General features: G+C 31.3%; 2 protein-coding genes across 2 annotated transcripts; both read left to right on the forward strand.

The window, feature by feature from the left end:
• The first annotated feature begins 1,600 nt into the window (after positions 1-1,600).
• On the forward strand, positions 1,601-10,903 carry LOC118648300. The gene is made up of 4 exons (XM_036294636.1): positions 1,601-1,644; positions 6,402-6,595; positions 8,427-8,499; positions 10,740-10,903. Exons 2-4 carry the CDS (start codon positions 6,420-6,422, stop codon positions 10,812-10,814), a joined length of 324 nt encoding a protein of 107 aa, XP_036150529.1. The 5' UTR covers positions 1,601-1,644; positions 6,402-6,419; the 3' UTR covers positions 10,815-10,903.
• Positions 10,904-12,586: 1,683 nt separating this feature from the next.
• LOC105840391 lies at positions 12,587-14,136 on the forward strand. The gene is made up of 2 exons (XM_036294635.1): positions 12,587-13,087; positions 13,831-14,136. Exons 1-2 carry the CDS (start codon positions 12,767-12,769, stop codon positions 13,888-13,890), a joined length of 381 nt encoding a protein of 126 aa, XP_036150528.1. The 5' UTR covers positions 12,587-12,766; the 3' UTR covers positions 13,891-14,136.
• The last annotated feature ends 6,564 nt before the right edge of the window (positions 14,137-20,700 follow it).

Here is a 20,700-nt window from a genome sequence, read left to right on the forward strand (position 1 = left end):
TTTCAAACAAGTATTATTTTCTAAATTATAGAAAAGTATTACTTGTTTTAAATAAATATTATTGATTTTCTATAAAATATGTTATTAGCACTATTCAAAAAATATTTATTTGAATCGAGCATTTTTTCTCTCAGTGTATTTATCAATTTGCATTTTTAAATTTGATGAGTCCAATATAACTAAAAATGTTATCCTTTTTCTAAGAATACAGTTAACAAAGAAATACAACCAAGTATCCTTTTCCGATTTTAATAAGTTTTGAATATATAATAAGTTTTATAATAATTAATATAATATTTAATAAAGAGTTTTGAATATATTAGTTAAAATGTAGACAGAAATAAGAGACGTGTTGCTTTTTGTAAGTTCTTGCACGTTAATCTCTAGAGAACCGGCTTTTTTTGGAAAATTTTTTAAGTTTAGTACTAGAATATTTTTGTCCTTGTTCGTGAATTAAACTACAAAAAGATAATTTAATCGCTTCAGCCTAATATTGGGCTTTCAATCTCAATTAAGAGAGGTTAAGAGAGTAAAACATTCTTTAAAAAGCATCTCTTAAAAAAATTTTTTTTTTAAGTCAAAACTATAAAAGATAGAAAAAATGTTTTAAATAAAAGTTGAATGGTTTTAAAAGTACTTTTAATAGTGTTAAAATTATTTAAAATTGTATTTTATATACTCTTACCATACTACTTATATAAAATTTTTTTTAAACGGCGTTAAAAAGTAATTTTAAAACTGTTCCATTTTTATTTAAAACATTTTTTTCTATCTTTCATAGTTTTGACGATACTTGCTTCGCAAGAAGATAAGTGAGTTCTTTCAAGAGGTATTTTATCCTCTTAACGTACGAGAACCCACTTATAAATACGTATCTCTCATGTTAACATATACAAAGTTTATTCAAATCGAAGGGTAACACTTGGTTGTGTTTTTTTGTAAGTGTCTCTTCTGATTTCAATTAGTTTTGGATATGTTAATTTTATAAATAGAAATGAGAAACACGTATGTTTTTATAAGTATTCTTGTACATTAACACTATTAAAAAATTTTTTTTCGAATAAAACCATAAAAGATATTAAAGTTTTTTAAATATATGTTGATTTGTTTTAAGAGTATTTCATAATAATGACAATGATAACTTTAAAATAGAAATGTTGAAAAATTGTTTTATTATAAAAGTATTTTTTTTTAATAAAGATTTTTTAAAAATTTTAAATTTATTATTGTTATTATTATGAAGTAAATTTTTAAACACTACTTAATTTTTTTTAATATTGTCAAAATTATAAAGAAATTAAAAATTTTTTAAAAACTTCTATAGTTTTGACAATATTTAAAAGAACATATTTTTAAAAGAATGTTTTACCCCATTAACGTGCAAAATTAAATTAAAAAATGTATTTTTCTTTTTTTATTTATACTTTAATATATAACGCTTTTTAAAATTGAAGGAAAAAATTGTGTTTCTTTGTTAAATTATACATAGCCAAGTATAAGTTCCACTAGTAAAAAATAATTAGAAATATAATAATACAATCGTTTAATTATTAATTAATTATTATTGGTGAAATAGGTTAAAGATCGAGACGCTGGAAACATTGTGAAAATGTTTTGCAGAAGCTATATAATAGAGTAGAAAAGGTATATATATATATATAAATATACTGTTGTTAATATATTAAAATATATCAATATTTGTTGTTTGCTCAATGAACTCGTCAAATTAGAGAATGTCATAAACATTTTAAAGCAAAATTTTGATAAATGTATATCTGTGCTTTTGATTTCTGGGGAAATTTTTGGGAATGTTAGGATATTCTGTACATATTCTCTTATATTCTATTTTTGTCTTTGGTCTATACAGGTATCTCTATTTACGGCTATTTTGAATCACAAATCTTCTGAGTTATGATACGCTATTAATTAACAATGAATTTGTAGATTATAAAATTGCAAATGATTAAGCAATGGTCTGAATTGAACATTAATTAAACATTATATTATACTAACTTTTTCGCCCGTGCGAAGCGCGAGCTTAAAAGCTCTTACTTCATGCACACATACATATATAAGTACCTGGTCTCTTTTTTCCATGGACCCAATATACTCGCATAAAATACTGGGTATTTCTGAAATGATGGCAGTAACTTTGTTTAAAAATTCTTTTTTGAATCAACCTGTATTTTGAAATACTGCTTTATACATCGTCGTAATGTTTTTCTTTTTTTTTAACATCAATTACTTTCTTTTATTCTTGTTAAATCCTCTGAACTTTCTTCTAAATCTTTAATTTATTTATTATAATAAGATATTTAATCTTTTTTAAAATAACATGCAATATATTACTATCAACTTATATTTAAACTGATTTATTCATTTATTCACGTATTTATAACTCATTTCATTTTTCTAACCATTGTCACAGAATTCGTTTGTTTATACTCCCTCTGACGTTTTAAAGTGCGCCCACATAAATCGCCCGTCATCGAGTTTTAATACGATTTTGATGGTAAATGATTGTATATCATCATACTTTCATTTCCTTTAAATTTCGATTTGTGCATACCTTTTTTTGCTGTGATATGATGGGTTAAAATTGATATTTTTCCCTAACTTCTAAAAGATTCGTTTATTTTAAAAAAAATTCACACAATACTTCTTTTTTTAAACAATTTTTCGTTGCTTATTTACAATTATGTTTTTTGTAATATCTCGGTAAATAAGCTTTCTTTTCTTAAACTTTTAGAAAATTCATAGTAAATAACGCAGTTTTTCAGAAATAAGTGGTACCTATATATTTGAATTATTATTATAAGGTTTTCGTTTCTTTTTAATTTTAAGGCAAGTTTCAACCGTGTTCACATAAAATAACGTTAATAAAATACTCCCGTATATACATGTTCTCTTTCTGTGCCCGCTGAGATAGGTATTCGACATCAGTTAAAAAATATTTTCCTGAAATTTATAAGTTGACTTCTTAATAACATTCTGACTTAAACGTCGTTTTTTCCTCTATGATGAAAATCCAAATCAATGATTCCATATACAGGTTGTTTCATTTTAGCATCTTTTTTAGTGACGCCATTCATTTTTCAAACCCCTTGTTTATGGAATATCCAAACCCATGGCAACCATCCTCGAATAATTTTGAATTAAATGAGACCATTATTTGCTAGTGGTTTGTGCCACAAATGACGCTGTAGTTCGCATTCATGTAGACAAATGCTTTTCCGTTACTATTCAATATAAAGAAAATTTTGGAAAAACCCTGTATAATGTTAAAAACAAACCTCTTATTTTTTATCCAGAAGAATTTTGTAACATAATGAGACCATTTGCATGTGGTTCAGACATCAAATGACGAAAATTTTCGCGGACATACAGACATACAAACAACCGAACTTATATATTTTTGTTTTTTGTAAATCCCTGTTTATGTTAATGACATCATTTTACATTGATTTATTAATTTATTCATTTCCATATACAGGGTTTTTTCTAAATGTTTGGCATTATTTTTAGAAATGTATGCCCTTAAATAAAACACCCTGTATATGGAAAATCCAATCCCATGGCAGCCTTTACTTGCGATGATGTAGTTCGCAGTTATACAGACATATGCTTATCCCTTACTAATCTGCAATATATAGATTTTTTTTAAAATCCTGTATATCATAAATTCTAACCCATAGCAGTAATTCTCGTAAAATTTGGAATTAAATGAGATCTTCTGCATTCGATTTGGGCCACAATTGACGAAGGAGTTCTCAATCATACTGTAATTACGGACATACAAACTCCGTAATTTATATATATAGATTTTGGAAATATACCCTGTATACCTTAAAAACAAACCCCTAATTTTATTGCGAAAGAAATTTAAAACAAAATGAGACCTTTTGCATGAGGATCGCATATCAAATGACGAAATTAACGCAAACATACAGTTATACAGACAACTGAAGGTATATATATATAGATTTTTTTAAAACCCTGTATATGTAAATAACATTATTTTACATTGGTTTATTCTTTTATTCATTTCCATATACAGGTTGTTTCATAAGTGTTTGGCGTATCTTTAAAAAATGTAAGTCCTTAATTGAAGCACCCTTTATATGAAAAATCCATTCCCATGGCAGCCTTTTCTTGTTTAATTTGGAATAAAATAAGACCATTTGCAAGAGTTTCGGGCCACAAATGACGATGTAATTCGCGGTTATACAGACAAACGCTATCTGTTATTAATCAATATAAAGATAATTTTTCTAAAACCCTGTATATCGAAAAACCAAACCCATTGCAGCAATCCTCGTATAATTTGGAATAAAATGAGACCTTTGCATTAGAATCGGGCCCCAATTGACGAAGGTGTTTGCGGTCATACAGAAAATACGGACATACAGACTCCTTGGACTTATATTTATAGTTTTTTGAAAACCCTGTATATGTTATAAACAAACCCCTAATTTTATTCCGGAAGAAATTTAAAACAAAATGAGTCCAACTGCGTGAGAATCGGACCTCAAATGACTAAAATTATTGCGGACATACAGACCTGCAGACAACCGAACTTATATATATAGATTTTTTAAAAACCCTGTATATGTAAATAACCACATTTTATATTGATTTATTCATTTGTTCATTTCCATATACAGATTGTTTCATAAATGTTTGGCTTAACTTTAAGAAATGATAGTCCATAAATGAAACGTTCTGTATATTGAAAAACAAATCCCATTGCAGCCTTATTCGCTTAATTTAGTTCTACAATTAAGTTCTAATATATCAGGATGGAATTCACTGAGACCATTTGCATGAGCATCGGTACTCAAATGACCAAAATTATCGCGGAAAATATTTTATATATTTATTAGGTGTACAAATAAGTTTCCGCCGTTTGACAAAAGTTGGTGCCACCAATAAGTTATGGTTAAAATTATCAAATGTAAAACGCCATTATTGTAAGGTTGGACATCTGTCAACAACATAACCTTGAAATATTAGTGAATTTTTATCAGTATAATATATTCTTTTGTGTGCGAAAATGTCGAGTTTTGAGCCAAATTTTGAACCGTTATTTGCGATAATTTTTGATTTACTTTTTCAATTTGAAGAAATCTGCAACTGAGGCGCATCGATTGCTTGTAGAAGCATATGGTGAGGCTGCATTAAGTGAGAGAAGTTGTCGTGAGTGGTTTCAAAAGTTTAAGAACGGTGAATTTGACATCAAAAGACAAAAAACGTAGCGGAAGGCCGAAAGTGTACGAAGACGCGGAATCCGACACGGTATCCGTATGCTGCCAGAAAGATAGGAAAAAGTAGTGGCAAGCGATGGACAATACTTTGAATAAAACATAAGGTTCCGTTCTTTCACAATAAATGCCCAATGTTTGATAAAAAACGACGGAAACTTATTTGTACACCTAATAGATTTTTGAAAAACTTTGTATATGTAAATAAGCACAATTTACATTGATTTATACATTTATTCATATCGAAAAAAAGGTTGTTTCATAAATATTTGACGTAACTTATGAAATGAATGTACAGAAAATGAAACACCCTGTATATGGAAAAACAAAACCCATGGCAGCAATTCTCGTAAAATTTGGAATAAAATGAGACCTTTTGCATAAGAATCGGGACAGAAATGACGAAGGAGTTCGCGAAGAAACAGAAATTACTAAACAAAATATAAATAATTTTTGAAAAACCCTGTATATCAAAAATCCAAACCCATAGTAGCAATCCTCGTAAAATTTGGAACAAAATCAAACCGTTTGCATTAGAATCGGGCAACAAATGACGAAGGAGTTCAAGAACATACAGAAATTACAAAACAAAATATAGATAATTTTTAAAAAACCCTGTATATGAAAAAACCAAACTGATAGTAGCAATCCTTGTAAAATTTGGAACAAAATAAGACCTTTTGCATTAGAATCGGACCACAAATGATGGAGTTCGGAAACAAAGAGAAAACCGGACATACAGACTGGTACTTATATATGTATATAGATAATAACAAATATTAAGAATTATATTAATTATATTGTTGACATTGTTTGCACTTTGGTGTTTGTCGTCAATCTGTCATCAATACTTTCAATATATCTGCTCGCAGTTCACTATTATTTTATCACATATTCTGATAACAGTTACTAAATACATATTTGCTGAATATCAGCTAACAGTGTTTTTAATGACAAAACAATGTTTCTCATTTACTGTCTTTTTGGCAACAGAATCTGTTGCCAACATTTGTCACAGCAGAAATGGTTATCAGAGTATATAGTAGTAGACTGTAGTACCACCTTCTCTTTTATACAAACTAGATAAGAAAGTATAGTAAATGCTGTTTAAAAGAGTGACGTGTTTCTTTGTCTGAACAGTTTGGCCAAAAACAAGAAATGGCAAGTAACAAGATGGACGAATATGACAAAAAGTTTGCAGAGATACAAAAGTACCTTCCATTCCTGGAAGCGATGATCAAGAGGTTGCAAAACGTTAAGGATAAAGATAATCGAGAAAATCAATTGCAGAAAATGCAAAGTCTGCACGAAATTTTATCAAACAACAAGCAAAAGTACGTTGAATGAAGATTCGTACGAGATTATACAAGAGAATATAATTTAAAAAATACAAATTGATAAATACAAGGGTAATGTGAATCAGCGCAGGGATCAATATGCAAATGAAATTACATGTTTAATATAATATATCGAATTTAATTGGTGTCATCTTTTACACGTTAAGCGTTAAGTCGAATCTACAATAGCCGGATCTACAATAGGTGTAGTAAGTTTTAAGCCATAAGAATTAACCAATTATATTCGATTATTCTTCTCACCTTCAATTCTAATTGATCAGTTTCTTATGACATAAGGCTTACTACACCTATTGTAGATCCGGCCTAGTCTGATGTCTTAAGAAGTAAATTCGGGATACTATATTAGACATGAAATTTTATTTGCGTGTTGATCCCTGCGCTGACTCACATTACCCTTGTACACTGAGAAAATGCAATGTCTGCACGAAATTTTATCAAACAACAAGCGAAAGTACATTGAATAGAGACTTACATGAGATTTATATACAAGGAAATACAATTAATAACGAAACACAACCATTTTTTCCAATTTTAATAAGCTTATTTGTATATGTCGAAATGTAGAAAAAAAATAAAAAATAAGGAAAAGGGGGTAAGATGACGACTTTAAGGTTTGTCGATTTTTCCTAATTTTTGTGATGGTGTAAAAATGATTTATTTTTTTTATATTCACTAAAACTTTTTGTAACTACTAGAAAAATTAAAAGCTATTAAATAAATTAAAATTTTAAGAAATTTTTATTTTCTAAATACGTATCAATTTCGTCATCTTGCTTTCCTATGTAAGATAACTTTCAGTAGCGAAAAGAATCAAATTAAGTAACATTGTAACCTATCTAAGGTTTATCTGTATAAACACCAATTTTCTTATTTATTTAACAATACATTACATTAAAACAACTGATTTATTTTTTAAAAAATAACGAAATCAAATAAATTGCATATAATAAAATTTACTTACAGATTACCAGTATCACAAATTATAAACTTAATTTGCATAATATTAACGCAATTACGTTCGTTGCAGAATATAATATAATCTGCAAGTACAAATGCATCATCTGACATTATCCGTCATCTTACTCGCAATCATAGTATTCATAGAAATAAGAAACACGGTTTTTAGAAGTGCATTTTTGAACGTTAAGGGAATAAGGATACTTTTAAAAAAATATATTCTTTGGAATAAATTTATATAAGTGCTAATGATTGATAAATTTAAATGATTAATTGTACACGTGAATCTTGTGTTGGCTCGTACGAGCAATATTAAATATATATATTTCTTATTTTTTTAAAATGATTCGAGTCAGTAATAAAAATTTTCTATTAGGTATTTGAAAACTATAAAAAATTTTAAAAAATTTTTAATATATGTTAATTAAAATACTTCATAATCCTGAGAATTTAAAAAAATTAATTTTTATGTTAAAATTGTTTTATATTATTATAAATAAGTTTTTTTTAAATAAAGATTTTTAAGAATTTTAAACATTATTATAAGTTAAACTTTGAAATTATTCAATTTCCATTAAAAATATTTTAATGGAAATTGAAAATTTTTTATAGTTTTAATATTAAAAAAAAATTTTTTTAAGTATTTTACACCTTTAATGTGCAAGAACACAAAAAATATATTCTTTTATTTTTATTTAAATTTTAATACATTTAGTTATTAAAATTGGAAAAAATAATTTATATTCCTTTGTTAAATTATACATAGCCAAATATAAATTCCACTGGTAAAAAATAATTAGAAATATAATAATACAATTGTTTAATTATTAACTAGTTATTGATGAAATAGGTTAAAGGTCAAGACACTGGAACGTTGCGGGGATGTTTTGCAGAATCTATATAAAAGATGTAACGAAGCAGAGGTAAATATATAAATAAATATACTATTTTGATATTTAAAACATATTGATGTTTGTTGTATGCTCAATAAATTCGTTAAGTTACAGAATGTCCTTAAGAGGATGCTAAACAACCCGTCAAACTTGATCGAGGTCGATAATGTAGTCATTCATTTATCCTTGTTTATAAAAATATTTGCTTCAAAATACAAGTTAGGTAGCTTATACATATAATAATTTTTTATACATATAAATGAATGGTACAGATTTCTCAATAAAAGCGCTTAAATAAACAAAATTTGATCCAATAAATAACTTTTTTACGGCTTGTAATCGTAATTTGACGAATATAGTCTTATTCCTCAATCTATTCTGAACTGTGGTGTACCATTCATTTGTTGTATGTATAAGCTACATAACTTGTATTTTAAAGCAAATATTTTTATGAACAAATAAACTTTAAAAATTGTTTTGCATTTTTTGTCTTGATCTAATCGTCCTTGGGTTTATTTATTGGGTTTATTTGTGTATGTACTTTAAACATGTAAAAGAATATTTTGATAAATGTATCTGTGCTTTTAACTTTCGGGAATTTTTTGGGAAATGTTAAGATACTGTACATATTATTGTTATATTCTGCTTTCGTTCTTTTGTCTATAGAGATATCTTTATTTGCGGTTACTTTGAATTACAAACTTTCTGAATTATGATGTGCTATTGTTTAAAAATAAATTAGTAGATTATAAAATTGATTAACCAATAATCTAAACAAAACATTAATAATTCATGTAATAATAAATATTAAGAGTTATATTAAGAACTTAACAAAAGGTTTGTTTGATCATTTTTTAATAGAGATGATCTATGTAATTTTTAATAATAAAAAATTATTATATTTTAATTTGTTTAAAATTATGTCGTTTTTTATAATAATAAAAAACTATTATTTTTGTTTAAGTTTTATTTATATAAAATATTACTAATAATATATTGATTTAATTTTGCGTTATACTAAAAAGCAGTTGTTTCGTTTCTTTGTTGGAGGCTTTAGAAGCTTAAAAGACATCCAATATAAAACATTTTTTAATATTTTGATTTTATATGTGATAAAAAAGTACTTATAAAATAATCTGTTTATTTTTAATATAAATTTACCACATCCTCGAAAAAATTATATATATATATATATATAATATATTTTTTGTAATAGAAATACATAATATATACTTTTTTCTCATGTGTGTATAGAAGAATGCAATGTCATCCTGATCGAAAATAGTATAAGAAAAGAACTGTTTTTTAATAAAGAAGCTCGGAAGACACAGAAGAATTATTCGCAGAATAAGAGAAAACAAAAACATTCTACCCGCCAATAAAGGATCAAATTAAACGAAATCTCTTAGAATTTTTATTGATATCAATACTATTGCAACATGTATTTGCTTCCAATTATTGTTTATCTCAAAAAAGTAACAATTTCCATATAATTACAAAAAAGGGTATTTACATATATTGGATCAATTTTAAAATAATGATTTTTGTCAAGTTTACTTCATCTTATATTTCAGAAAAGAAGATATAATATTATTTACTATTTAATTATGGTATACATTAGAGTCTCATGCGTAGTTAATTGCAGTTTTTTTTTTTTTTAATTTATTAAGCATACAACTACATTTTAATACTTTTAAACATTATAACTTGAGAGACAAAATAATTTTACAGTACTTTATATTTAAATAAAAGAACAAGTATTTTGTATTTATCTTTGAACAAGTATTGAGAGTATTTATCTTTTACAGAGAATATCTTTTTTTTTTAATTGTTTAACATTTATATAACGACTTATTTTATTCTAAATTTTAAATATTGATTACATTTACATACTTTATTGAAGATGTGTTAACTTTTTTTAAATTTTGTATGATAAAAAAGCTACGAGTTGTATATGAAACATAAAACGAGTTTATACATGTGTGAAATCCCAAGAGAGGAATAACGTAATTCATTTTCACAATTATATTATATACTCGCAGATAAAATTATATAGATTTGCATAATACATGTTCTTACAAAAAATGTCCTAATAATACTGTACTATAATTTTGATAAAGATTCCCAACAAACACAGGACATTGCAGCAACATTGCGACAATTTTGTAATATTGCTGTAATGTTGCTACAATGTTATAACATTGCCACAATGTTGCTGCTATGTTCTGTGTTTGCTGGGTTATATGTATAATTAAAGTATTTTACATTAGGCAAACGTTTGCGACACTGACACACTGGATCCACTTTCACGTTTGCTTTCATCATTGGATTTGGCTGATGAATAATCTTTTATATGCTTGTTATCCTTTGTATACAAAATATTCTTTAATAATATTTTATAAGAAAAGCGATTAAAGCTTATTTTTAAAACATACATACAAGGCTTTCTGTAACATTTATTTACACTTAATTTTACAATTGATTAAATTCTTAACTGACATATAAACATATGTTGAATTATATTTATTACACACACACACACATACATATTATATAGCATGATAAGGGAAATGTCGAAAGTAATTTACACATAGTACAATTACGAAAATGATACACATTTATAATGTCCTATCATAAGAACGTTTTCTATCTCTCCTGTCAATGTCATCCTATCGTATCAAATATCTTTCAATTTTAATCTGTTATGGTTACACCTTCGAATAATTTCATAATGGTCACACTGGGTTTACTGAATCTCTACGTAGAAAACCAGTCGCCATTTTTTTTATTTTATAGAAAATTTTCAACACTGTATTTTCTTGACAGTATATTTTTAAATAAAAATTAGTTAAACAGTAGGTTTTGAAAAAAATGTATTTATTTTGAAGTTTAAAATGATAAATAATGATAAATTATGACAAAAAATGTAAACTCAAAGAGATAATTTATAGGAAGTAAAATTGGGTGAATAAATTTGTTTTTTTTTATGTTTAGCAATACATAATTGTAAATTTAGCGTGGGGTTCACTGGACTCCCCAGTGACCACAACTGGTTAATATAAAAATTTACTGATGAGAAAATAGTATGAATCTACATATTAATTATATATCAGATATATATTATCTATATTACCTAAGGAAGAATAACACAGCCACACAAAAAAGAAAAGTGATTGTTACTGGGACTCCACTAATCAATCTCTATATATGTATTTTGACATGCTGAACATAAATCCGGTGTGACAGACCACTTTTATTTTTTTGTGTGCCTGTGTAATTTTTCAACAAATCTGATAGAGCTTTTTATTTGTATATAATTACATCACGTTTTGATCCAATGCTTTTGTTCCTTATTAAATGGAAAGATTTAAGTATTACATCAAAATAATTATTATGGAAACACTGTAATAAATCTGTGAGTTTATACCTGCAAATTACTGATACGTATAATGCCTTCAGAGTCAAAAGAATGTAATATTTGGTCAAAAAAGTTAAAATTGCGCTTTATGGGAATTAAATCTAGAAACACACTTAAATTATGTGTATACCATTGAGTTGTAATGTTACTATTCAAAATAATTATGTCATTATGTAATTATTATACAAATAAAGAGATCTTATTAGATTTATTATTTTCTCTGGCGACAATATTAAGTATTATCCATATATTTAATATCTATATAACCTTTTTATATTTGTTTAATGTAATCCTAGCAGTCGCTATCAAAAATATCATATTTTCTCAATATAATCATTTATACTGAACGAAAATCACAAACAATACTGCAGTTATCCTATCTGTTCGTCCAATGTATAATCTATTGCTGCTTTCCATTTACATCAAAACTCAGATAATTCTCACTTGTGACGTCATAACTCAGTTAAATGCACGTTCCTTTTGCATTCTCACAAGTGAGATTCAACTGAGTTTCTTCTTACAATCTGAGCAATTTCAAAACTGTGTGCTTTACTGAGTCTCGCATAAGCTCACTTTAGAAGTAAGATTATATATTAAGATAATTTTATCATTAAAATATAAGCGTGATTACTTGCATGTTTCTTTAAATTACTGAATAATGACGTCACCATCTGAGTATAAAATACTCACATTACTGAGTGGACTCAGGCCGGTATTCATAGTCGATTCTTATATTTAAGGGCCACCGCACCAACTCTTCCATAACGCGTTACGTTACGTTAAGTACTCCATATGAACCTAAGTTGTACTTAAAATTTAACTTATAGCGTTTTTCACTGGCTGCACTAGTGCGCACTCAGTGCGCACCAGCCGCGGACAATGTGTTTCACTGGACGTTTCGGTGCGCACGAAGACGGTGCGCGCTGTTTCACTGGGAAGTCTAGTGCCGAGTTTTTGCACTATAGTGCGAGAATTCGGCACGAGCTCCGAGAGACGGTGTCAGTTCAGTGCAATATGGCTTCGCGGGATAATGACGATGTTTCAAATTCACGAGATGCACGATTAGCATTTGGACTATTACAGTTGCTTTCTTCGTCATCATCCAGTAGTGATGAAGATGACTTATTAAAAGAAGATCCGCGAAAAATTCCAAAGATCGAAAATTTTGTTCAAGTAGTGCATAACCTTGCGGATAAGGATGTAAGTACACATACATACATATATATTATATATTGTTTCTGCAAATTATTGCATTACGTAAAACAATAATACGTATTGTATAAAAATATCAATATATATATATATACAAATATATTATATTTTATATTTATCAATTATATATATACACTATATGTACAAATATATTATATTATTTTATATTTATCTATTTCATAAGCTCTTTTCCGAAATAAAAATCAATTCCTAATATAAACTATATAAGTATGGCTGGACGTTGTTATAATTATTTAAAGGTTTTTTTTTTTATAATTATAAATATTATTCGCATATATTACAACAAACAGTGTTCCTTTGTAAACAAATAATATCCATTATAATCCATTATATATATATATTTAATATAATACATAATTAATAATTATATATTTTTAATATGATACATAATTAATAATTTCAAGGAATATATAATATTTTAATTAATAATTTTACAATAAAGATTTTAAGATACATACATTTTTATTGATTTTCTTCTCGCTTGCCTATTATTTTAATCAGACCTTGGATTGAGAACATTATAATATTGTTTACAAATCGAAAGAATACTAAGAAGACCCAAACAGAGAGTCGAAACGTTTCTTGTAATGTATGCTAATAGTAAATAAATATTTATAATTTCAAAAAAAGGAGATCTTTAAATAATAACGACACCAACTGGCCAGACTTACATGTTCTATATTAAAAATTATATTATATTATTGTTACAGTTCAAAAGTCATTTTCGCGTTGCAAGAACAACAGCTTATAAAATAATAGAAGAAGAGTAATATTTATTATATCATTGTTGACTTTAAAAGAAATAGTCAAATCGGTCAAACTTTCCATGGTTATACAGTAGCACAATACGCCCAAATACGCCACAAAACTGCACTGAGATGGCACTGAGAATAACAGACGTGTTTAGTTGGGAATGCAAAAAACTCGCACTTTCAGTGCACTCCGACAGTGTCGCCTGAACTCGACGAGTTTCTAGTGCGCACTTAGTTCTTGCCAGTGAAAAACGCTATTAAATCAACGCACAAAGAAATCCTTAAGGGCCACCGCACAAGCTTTTTCGTAACACGTTACGTTACGTTAAGTGCTCCATAAATCTAAGTTCGTACTTAAAATTAAACTTACATCAACGCACAAAGAAACTTTTAACGTAAGTTCTTAAGTTCTTACGTTAAGGATTTCTTTGTGCGTTGATTTAAGTTAAATTTTAAGTACAACTTAAGTTCGTATGGAGTACTTAACGTAACGTAACGCGTTATGGAAGAGTTTGTGCGGTGGCCCTAACGTAAGAACTTAAGAACTTACGTTAAAAGTTTCTTTGTGCGTTGATGTAAGTTTAATTTTAAGTACGAACTTAGGTTTATGGAGCACTTAACGTAACGTAACGTGTTACGAAAAAGCTTGTGCGGTGGCTCTTACTCTTCTTCTTCTTCTTCTTCTTCTTCTTCTTTACCCTTTGGATTTCTGTCCCAACGGACACAGTACCAGAATTACCAGGCTCTTACTCATTGGCTTAGTTTACATCGTGCATTTGATACGCGTATCAAGTAGTGAATTTAAGCTGATCAGCCAATGATTAAACACATTAACTAGTTATTTACTATTTGATACGCATATCAGGTACCATATTCGTATCAAATTCGTACTAAATATTTAGTACGCACGATGTAAACGCTGCCGGATCAATTTGGTACGAGCGTATCAAGTAGGAGTATCGTACTAAACTGATACGCGTACCAAGTGATACAAATGTCGATGTAAACGCATAAAACGCATTTTAGAGAGAATTTAGCAATTGAGCATAACCTCAGTGCTAAAATCTAAAAACCGGTGTGAAAATGTCTTAGTAGGAGACATCAACATGAATTAAATTTGTATTATATTTTTCACAGTACATGCTTAGTACATTCGATGTAAAACGCGCCCGTACTAAGGCTTTGGTGCGCACCAAACTTAATACGCGTACTAAGGTTTTGACGATGTAAACTAAGCCATTAAAAGTAGAACAAGAATAAACTGATGCTGATAGCGCTAATAGCGTCTCCCCGAACGTACCCCAAGTGCTCGGTGTAAGGGCCACCGCACAAACTCTCATAAGGGCCACCGCACAAACTTTTCCATAACGCGTTATGTTACGTTAAGTACTCCATACAAACCTAAGTTGTACTTAAAATTTAACTTAAATCAACGCACAAAGAAATCCTTAACGTAAGAACTTAAGAACTTACGTTAAGGATTTCTTTGTGCGTTGATTTAAGTTAAATTTTAAGTACAACTTAGGTTCGTATGGAGTACTTAACGTAACGTAACGCGTTATGGAAGAGTTTGTGCGGTGGCCCTAACGCGTTACGTTACGTTAAGTACCCCATACAAACTTAAGTTGTACTTAAAATTAAACTTACATCAACGCACAAAGAAACTTTTAACGTAAGTTCTTACGTTAAGAATTTCTTTGTGCGTTGATTTAAGTTAAATTTTAAGTACAACTTAGGTTCGTATGGAGTACTTAACGTAACGTAACGCGTTATGGAAGAGTTTGTGCGGTGGCCCTAAACTAGGACTGCGTTCCGTTTCAACGTATGATGCGCATAATGCATTGTTCATCCTTGTTTAACGTTTGACAAACAACAAGGATGAACGATACATCATGCGTATTATGCGTGAAACGGAACGTACCCTTGGTCATTGGCTGATCAGCTTAAATTCACTACTTGATACGCGTACCAAGTACTCGGTGTAAACTAGAGCATTGGCTGATCAGCTTAAATTCACTACTTGATACGCGTATCAAGTGCTCGGTGTAAACTAGATCTATAACCTAGTTTACACCGAGCATTTAGTACGCGTATCAAATAGTAAATAACTAGTGAATGTGTTTAATCATTGGCTGATCAGCTTAAATTCACTACTTGATACGCGTACCAAGTGCTCGGTGTAAACTAGAGCAATGGTTTGTTCTTTTCCACTGCAAAAAAGTGATAAACTGTGCAAGAAATGAAGATAAAAGGAACAGACCATTGACCCGGAGTCGGGTCGAGTCAACAAATCGAAAACGCTAAGGCCCGGTTCCACAACTCACGGTTAAATTAACTGGCCGATTATTCCATTGGAATTGACCAATCGTATTTGTCGTTAAGCAAAATTAACAAATACGATTGGTCAATTCCAATGGAATAATCGGCCAGTTAATTTAACCGTGAGTTGTGGAACCGGGCCTAATAGACTTTCGCATTAAACCCGTGTCACACTATGTATTGCGGACGCGGATCGAATTGGGATTGTGGATCGCAGATCAGAATTTAGCCATTCAGGACAGGCAGCCTTATCCTGATTGGCTAAATTCTGATCCGCGATCCGCAATCCCAATCCGATCCGTGTCCGCAATACATAGTATGACACGAGCTTAACGCATAAGAGAATTAACCAATCAAAGGTCTTTATTTCTATCTTGGGAAAAGTAGGCAATTTTGACTGATTTTTTATGCGTTATGCAAAAGTCTGTGTTCCTACTCTTACAATGCTCGATATGATAAAGAGCTGAACAAAATATGTCGGTATTACAAATGTTTCAAGAAATTTTGTATTTAACATGGTGATACTAATGTTTTTAATATCAATTTTAATAGCAAATTTTTTTGATACTCGTTAGAATCAGTATTATTATTGTTTGACAACTAAATTTCTAATCGTTCCAACAAGAAGCGAAACACATAAAGGTGCCCTTTTATGCTGATGCTTAACGCTTATTTTCAGCGTCAAAAGACATCACGTGACTAATAGCGAATTCGGTTGCTTGCACTAGTGCGCATTGAGTGCGCACTAATAGTATATCCACACAAACTTGCATAAGCGCATAAGTATATACATAAGAAATTAATTGGTCTACAAGCACTTACATAAAAAAAATAGACCAATCGAATTCCTTATGCATATGCTTATGCGCGTTTGTGTGGATATACCATAAGGCTTGTTACATACTTTACATCAGGGGCTCGATTCTTGAAATCATTCGCAAGAAAACGTATGCGCAAATACCCGCTCTAACAGAAAAGTTGCAAGTTTATTGGTTAAAAGCCATACGATAGCCAATAAATTTTCAACTTTTCTGTAAGAACAGAATTTGCGAATACGTTTCTCTTGCGAATAAATTCAAGAATCGGGGCCCCGTATTCTTATATTTAAGAATACATGTTCAAAAACTATTTAACCAAAAAAATAATTCTATGGATGTTGTATAGATCATTTTACTGGTTAATAAGTATTTTAAGAAGAATTTATAGATGATTTAAATAAAAATTGACTATAAACAAGCCTTAATATACACTCAGTGCGCACTAGTGCAAGCAACCGAATTCGCTATAAAAATAAAGATACCCATTCGTCATATTTAGTCACGTGATGTCTTTTGACGCTGAAAATGAGCGTCAAGCGTCAGCGTGAAAAGGCACCTTAACGTCAGTGTAGCCCAGTTAGAAAACAGCCATATTTATGAATATCGGTCTTAATTTATAAATTCCAAAATACGCTTCTGCACACTAGAGGGCATATGGTACTGCAGAATGCAGATATATTATAAATTGTAGAAGAAAATGGCGGATCTCCGTGAAGGAGGTGAGGTTCGCTTGCATCTAGACACTTTTCTCCCCGTACTTGGATGAAGCTCTTACTGCATTATCTTGCTTTCTTGAGTCCCAATAGATTCAAGCTCAATACCTGAGAACCTTTCTAAACGCGAATGTACAAATTATAGTGTTTCAAATGATCTGCGATTGAAGTGTGAAACGCGACGTGTGCGAACAACTGAACGAGAATCTCTTCCAGCAATAAGAAATTCCGAGTACGGCGATTCGTCAGAATATTCGAAATTTTAAAGCGACTGACTCCGATATCTCCAGTAGCTAAATTCGTCATTCTACGAGATCTTCCATTCACGAGGACCCAAGAGAACGAGCTCTAGAGTAATTCATTGTATTCCTAAGCAGATCTAATTCGTGTGGGTTGTTGATCCCCAGACATCTTGATCCTAATATTACAGCTACCGTAACTCCGAGTGTCGAGAATCATACCTTCCATTCTCCTTCTCTTTCCCTGACATTTCTTTTCCATGTACTTTTCTGTTCGCAGTCGACGCTACATTATATATAAGTCACAGCTGGCAACAATATCCGTATATCTGTGTTTTCAAGTGATATTTCGCAATTACCACGATAATCTACTCTGGGAATTTTCCGCTCTTGTCGTTTTTCAAAAGTTCGTGAAAAATTTCCGAATAACTCCTTCCTACGACCTCGATCGAGTCTTTCGCGGAGGTAAAACTTTCGCGTTTTTTCCTTCTTCCTGGGAGTCTGCTTTGTCGATCGATTCCGAACGAAAACCGTAACGAGACGTGCTGATGCGCGTGCGGCTTCTCTAAATATAAGCAGAGCCGAATCGTGACGCGTAGCAGGTAGCTTTGTTTCTTACCGAATGCCGACAGTCGCCGAGGGGCGGGCTAATGTGGAGACGAAGGAAGGGTCCATTCACGTAATCGAAAATCAATCGCGTCGTACGTATGCAATGTACATACGTGGGATTTCGTAGGTAGAGCGTCGAGGGGGTGACGATTGAGATCCCGGAGTCGAGACGAGAGCTGGGATGATCTCGGCATCTCCGTTACGGCCGCTATGCATACACGGCGGCCATCGTGTAAAGCGTCCATCGCCCGCCCTTCGCGTTGTCCACCGCAATTAGATCGCGCGCGCGAATGCGACTCTCTAGCGGCGCTCTACACAGAAGAGGGAATAGGCGAGCGGGACGGGAGGGGAAAGGGAGAGAAAGTCTAGTTTTGTAGGAGGACGTTACGGAAAACGATCGCCCCCGTTTGGGATAAAGTGTGAGAGGGCTGTACGACCGAGACGGGAGAGGACGGAAAGAGAGAAACATTTTTCCTCGGTGCGTTATTTTTTCCGAGTTTGCACGTATTACATATACACGGTATAAGCGCATATATGTATATGTAATAACGATGAATCGTCCATGGCACGAATCAGTGCTCCATGCAATACCGCTACTACCGGTCCTCGGCGTCGTGGCGCCCCTCTTTCGCCGAAAGTGTATCGTCGTGATCGTCGCGAGGGAAACCGCCCGTAGGATCCTTGGCGACGCCGGATCCGGTGATATTCACATCAAGTGAATAACGGAGACCTGCGCGGGTCTCTCTACAACGCGATATCGCGATCGCGATCTCATTCCGGTCGGACGATCCTGATGACGTAATCCACGAATGTTCGAGAGACTGAGATTGCGTTACGTGGCACATCCGCGTCAAGGTCGCGAGAAACTGTTTAGGCTCTCACACCTCACACACCTTTTTTTTTCTTCGCTCGAATCAGCGAGGAGTCTCGTCGATCGCGTCGAGCAAGAAACTACGCGTGACTATAGTGAGGTGGTGACGAAACCGTCGTCGCTCGCCCTGCTCGGCTCGTCGTTCCCTTTAGAACTAAAAGACTGCTCGGGAGCGTCGAGTCGATGTCAAAAAGGCACATGCCGCGTGCGGATGACGTAGAACAATCGTAGTCGCAGTGATTGTTCCGATGTAGTGGCCTCCCGAGCTATAGCTCGGGCGATCGTATACCATATAGGTGAAGGCGGTTGAGCATTCCAATTGCCCTCCGATCGAGCCCAAAATGCTCGAGAACCCTCGTATGATCGGATGACTCATGCAGCCGAAGAAAGGAAAACCGGACACATCAGAGAGAGAGAGAGAGAGAGAGAGACCTGCAATTCGTCTAGCCCGAAACAGGAGGTGTGTTACCTAGCTGTAATCGACGTGCCTGACATGTTATCAGACAAATAGGGATTCATGGGTTCTGCATGACAATTCACGTTAATGGTAAATAGACGTAATACTTCTTCGCCTGATAAGGCTCAATGCTTATCGATCAGGCGATGACGTTCACAGTTGCCACCTCCCAAAAGTTTTTCAACTTTCTTGCTTGTATTCAGTGGAGTTATTCGAAATCCATTTCGAAGTTACGTAATATGTTGACATAATGTTCTTTTTTTTGTCACTTATATCTGTCTTTATATCTTTTCTCTCAGAATCTGTCATATGTTTGAAAATATTCTAAAATTCGTACGAAAGATTTTGGAACATTTTTGAAAAATCGTAAAAATTCTGAGAAAAATAAGAGTAAAGGTAGAAATATCTTTTAAGCGCGTTTAGAATACGGGTCTCTGATTCTTTGAACAAATCTCTCTTTGGCAGACGGAAAAAAGATTAATCTAACTCTTCAAGGTGTTGAATAAATATATTAATTTAGTTGAAAGATATTTTTTCAACTAAATTCAATCAAAGTTAATGGCTTACAAAATTAATTTGGTTATGTTAAAAGTTATAGGCCCGCTTACTTTTTTTTCTTATTTTTAAAACTAGAGTTAGAGATTTAAAGGAAATCTACGTTGGTAGAAATTATTTACAAAGGCTATAAGAATTATTTCAAAACTGATGAATTCGTCGCCGCACAATTCGTATGTGCTGATAATTTTACTTTGAAAACCATAAAGTATACTCAAACATCTCGTAGTGGCTCGTACTGTAGCGG

The sequence above is a fragment of the Monomorium pharaonis genome, unplaced genomic scaffold (assembly GCF_013373865.1).
Source record: "Monomorium pharaonis isolate MP-MQ-018 unplaced genomic scaffold, ASM1337386v2 scaffold_364, whole genome shotgun sequence".
NCBI classification, from domain to species: domain Eukaryota; kingdom Metazoa; phylum Arthropoda; class Insecta; order Hymenoptera; family Formicidae; genus Monomorium; species Monomorium pharaonis.